Raw genomic sequence first — 3,743 nt, 5'->3', positions numbered from 1 at the left:
GAGGGGTGGGGGATTAAGGAGTTTTAGGTTTTGGGGTGGGGTTTGGGGGTGGGGCATTTTTGGTTTTGGGGAGGGGGTGGGGGGGTGGAGTGAGGGCTGTAGGGTCAATGGTGCCTATTAGTAATGCTTTTATCAGGAAAGCCTTTACAACGAAATTCGTTGTTAAAGCATTCGTGGTAAAATCATTAGTAGTAGCAACGAGGTCAGTGTTCCGACCTTGTTGTTAAGGCACTAGTTGTTTAGGAAATCGGTGCTCCGTCGTACAACCGCATCAGGTTTTCAGTTTGACTATGGAAATAAAGATTTTAATTTTGGTTGCTGCCAAATATGGGACGAATTGAGAACGTTCCTAGGACGAAGGTATTTAAACTGCTCGTTTGATGATGCAGGGATTTGCCCTGAAAGGACATCACTTCGATACTGAAACGACTGCCTGTATTTGAGAAGGTCAATGACGCAGACCTACTGGTTTCATATCTGATTCTCTATTGGTGTCTTTAAGGTGCACACAGGATATGTAGAAATACCGTTACAGTCTTCATTTATACTTTGGATATGTTTGCTTAGGTTAATGAAAGCCTGTTAGGAAGTTGGACACTGAGTGTGACATTAGCAACAGGATGTCGTAGTAGAAAGCTTAAAAGAATGCCAGCAGGTAAGTCCTTTATTGTCTATGTTGTTTGTGGAGTTTTACAAAGATCATGAGAAATATTGCCATTGAGAGCATCTGTGTAGGCTTGGCACAGAATACTTTTACCTAATTTTCTTTATTTTTGTTCTTGCTGGAGTTTTACAGAAACAATGGTCACCAAAAAAAGCAGAAGAGACAGAGACCATACACAGGGTCGGAGAACGACTTAGAAGCACACGGACATTGGTAAGACCGGATAAGATACACTTAGGTTGTGTTTAGTGTATATTATTAAGAAGGAATGCTCAGAACATACATGAGGTTTCACTTTATTTTTGCAGATATCAGAGGCATCTGAAAATGAATACCGTTAGCGATATAGAAACCCACGACCGATCGAGACATTTCAGGGAAAGGATACACTCCAATTTGTTTTTATCTCTACTATCGAAAATCTGCTAAGGAGTAATTGTTACATACTGGGGATCACACGCATGGGCCGATTTATGATTATGAGGGCCTTATGTACCAAAGGTTTTTCCCATACACACAGAAGGGGTAAAACCCTTTGATACATCTGGCCCTGAGTGTTTTAAATCACAATTCAAAGTGAATGTGGCTTCAAAGTTTCACAAGAAGGGTTAACATATATCTTGATCACGGGACATTTTATGAATGGACTTCGTTCAATTGCATTCAATGACTTTAGACATAACGGGTTTAGTTATATGTATATTTATGTGGTACATGGGCAAGCAGGAAAAATCCTAACATGATATCTATCTATCTATCTATCTATCTATCTATCTATCTATCTATCTATCTATCTATCTATATATACTGTATATGTTCTGCCTTGTAACATTGCTGAGAATATGGAAACAAAAATGTTATTCTATTTTCCTTTGGAGCAGACTATCAGAATTGCATGTTAATTGTAGTGCTTGTGTTAAGGAATAGTATAGCTGTCTACTTGATCTGATAATAGTGTAAAGTTCGTTGGTTGAAGTTTGCATTGAATGACGGCCATTAGAAATTAACATTGATGTAATCATGAAGTATTTTTTTTCAGTAAGCAACATTTGCTAAACCGTCCTTTTATTTAAATGAGTATTCCCTCATATATTATCTCAAGAGTGTCTTATGAATGTAATACTATGTCAGTAGCTCCATACAATCATTAATTGTCTATACAAAATAGAATATGGCATCATATGAACTCTAAAGAGACAAGTATTCTACTACTGGATTTTGTCATCATATACAATCAAGATACATTAAAGTATATTGTTAGGGATGGTGTAAGGCTCTGCTTTATTTTTTTCCGTTTAGCATGGTTTCCCTTGATGTGAACTCCTACCTGCAGAACAAGTGTTTTTATTGTAAGCTATACTTCGAAATGTTATCATTAACTTATTTACACGAAATGTGGTCGATTTGAAGGAGAGAATTGTTTATAATGGTGTTTTGTTCCTTCTCATAATTACTCTCTGACAGTCGGTTATAAGCTTTTTCATGGAATTTTTAACTTCTGCATTTCTTAGTGTATAGATCAAGGGGTTCAGCAAAGGTGTTATGACCGCGTAAAAAACAGAAACGATTTTATCCATTGATAAACTGCTAGAGGGTCGTGTGTAGATAAAGATGCACGGCCCGAAGAATATGGTCACCACAGTTAAGTGGGCAGCACAGGTAGAGAGAGCTTTATGCTTTCCTTCGGCTGAGTGTTGTCTTAAAGATAGTAGGATAGACGTGTAGGAGCCGAGCAACAGGATGAAGCTGACCAGAGATATCAGCCCGCTGTTGGACACAATCAATATACCTGTGATGAAGGTATCCGAGCAAGCTAAATTCAATAAGGGTGGGATATCACAAAAGAAGCTGTCAACTTCATTGGGGCCGCAGAAGGGTAATCTAATCATCAGAATTGTTTGCACTACGGAATGCACAACACCTCCCAACCAAGAGCCAAGGACCAGCAGGCTGCACACTCGCTTGTTCATGATAGTGGTGTAACGCAAAGGATTGCATATGGCCATGTAGCGGTCAAAGGCCATCACTGCAAGGAGAAAAACCTCTGTCGAAATAAAGAGATGGAAAAAGAAGAGTTGTGAAAGACATCCGTTGAAAGGAATGGTGTCTCTTCCGGATATGATATTCACAAGCATCTTTGGGATGGTGACGGTTGGATAGCACAAGTCAATGAGGGACAGGTTGCTGAGAAAGAAATACATGGGAGACTGAAGAGATGAGACAACTTTCACTGCCACGATGATGAGACTATTTCCTATAATTATTACCAAGTAAAGCAACAAAAAGGCCAAAGCCAGCACTATCTGCATCTCTGCGTTCCTTGAGAGTCCAAGTAGGATAAACTCCTTTATATTTGTTCTATTTCCCATTTCTAATGGATTATTGTTATTTGAATATTCTGTGGAAAAAAAAACATATAAAGTTACATTTAATATCTTCAATTGAAAATAGTGTCACAATGCTATTTTAACTGCAAAATTATATTTTTGACTCATTTTAACAGAATCTCCCACATATGTCTAAGGAGTTTAATAGTAAAAATGTTTCATATTACTTAACTAGTTAAGTCCTTGATTTAAAAACAAATATTGTGCATTCTAGAACTCTGGAGCTTCTTAAGATTTAACATGAAAAAATACACTTCTCTTTGGGTGCACATCAGAAAACATTTCAACCATGATTTATACTTTTTGACGCTAACGCAGTTTAGCATCAAAAAGTATACTGCCGGCTAGCGCCATTCCAAGACGCTGGCCGGGCGTCATATTTATTGAATGGTACAATCCAGCGCAAAGGGTGGGCAAACATCATGGACGTTAGCCGGGTGGGGGGTGGCGGTATGGAATGAGTGGGGTTTGCACCATAAAATGACGTTAGGCTGGTTAGAGTAAGAAAAGATGACTCTAACCAGCCTAGCGTCATTTTTTAACGCTAAACCTACCATATCACCATTATTTAATGCCGGGATCAGACCAGGTGTTAGGGGACCTGTGGACCCATTTCCATGGTTAAACACCATGGAATGGGTCCACAGGTGCCATCTTCAAGCCCCAGGAACACCCACACCCACACGAGAGGG

General features: G+C 39.0%; 1 protein-coding gene across 1 annotated transcript; it reads right to left on the bottom strand.

Annotated features, from left to right (window-relative positions):
• Positions 1–2,085: 2,085 nt before the first annotated feature.
• Positions 2,086–3,033, bottom strand: LOC138301588 (olfactory receptor 4E2-like). Its single transcript, XM_069242104.1, has one exon. The coding sequence runs from the start codon at positions 3,031–3,033 to the stop codon at positions 2,086–2,088; it is 948 nt and encodes a 315-aa protein (XP_069098205.1).
• Between the last annotated feature and the right edge of the window lie 710 nt (positions 3,034–3,743).

The sequence above is a fragment of the Pleurodeles waltl genome, chromosome 6 (genome assembly GCF_031143425.1).
Source record: "Pleurodeles waltl isolate 20211129_DDA chromosome 6, aPleWal1.hap1.20221129, whole genome shotgun sequence".
Lineage (NCBI taxonomy): Eukaryota > Metazoa > Chordata > Amphibia > Caudata > Salamandridae > Pleurodeles > Pleurodeles waltl.
This window is presented reverse-complemented; position numbering and strand designations above follow the sequence as displayed.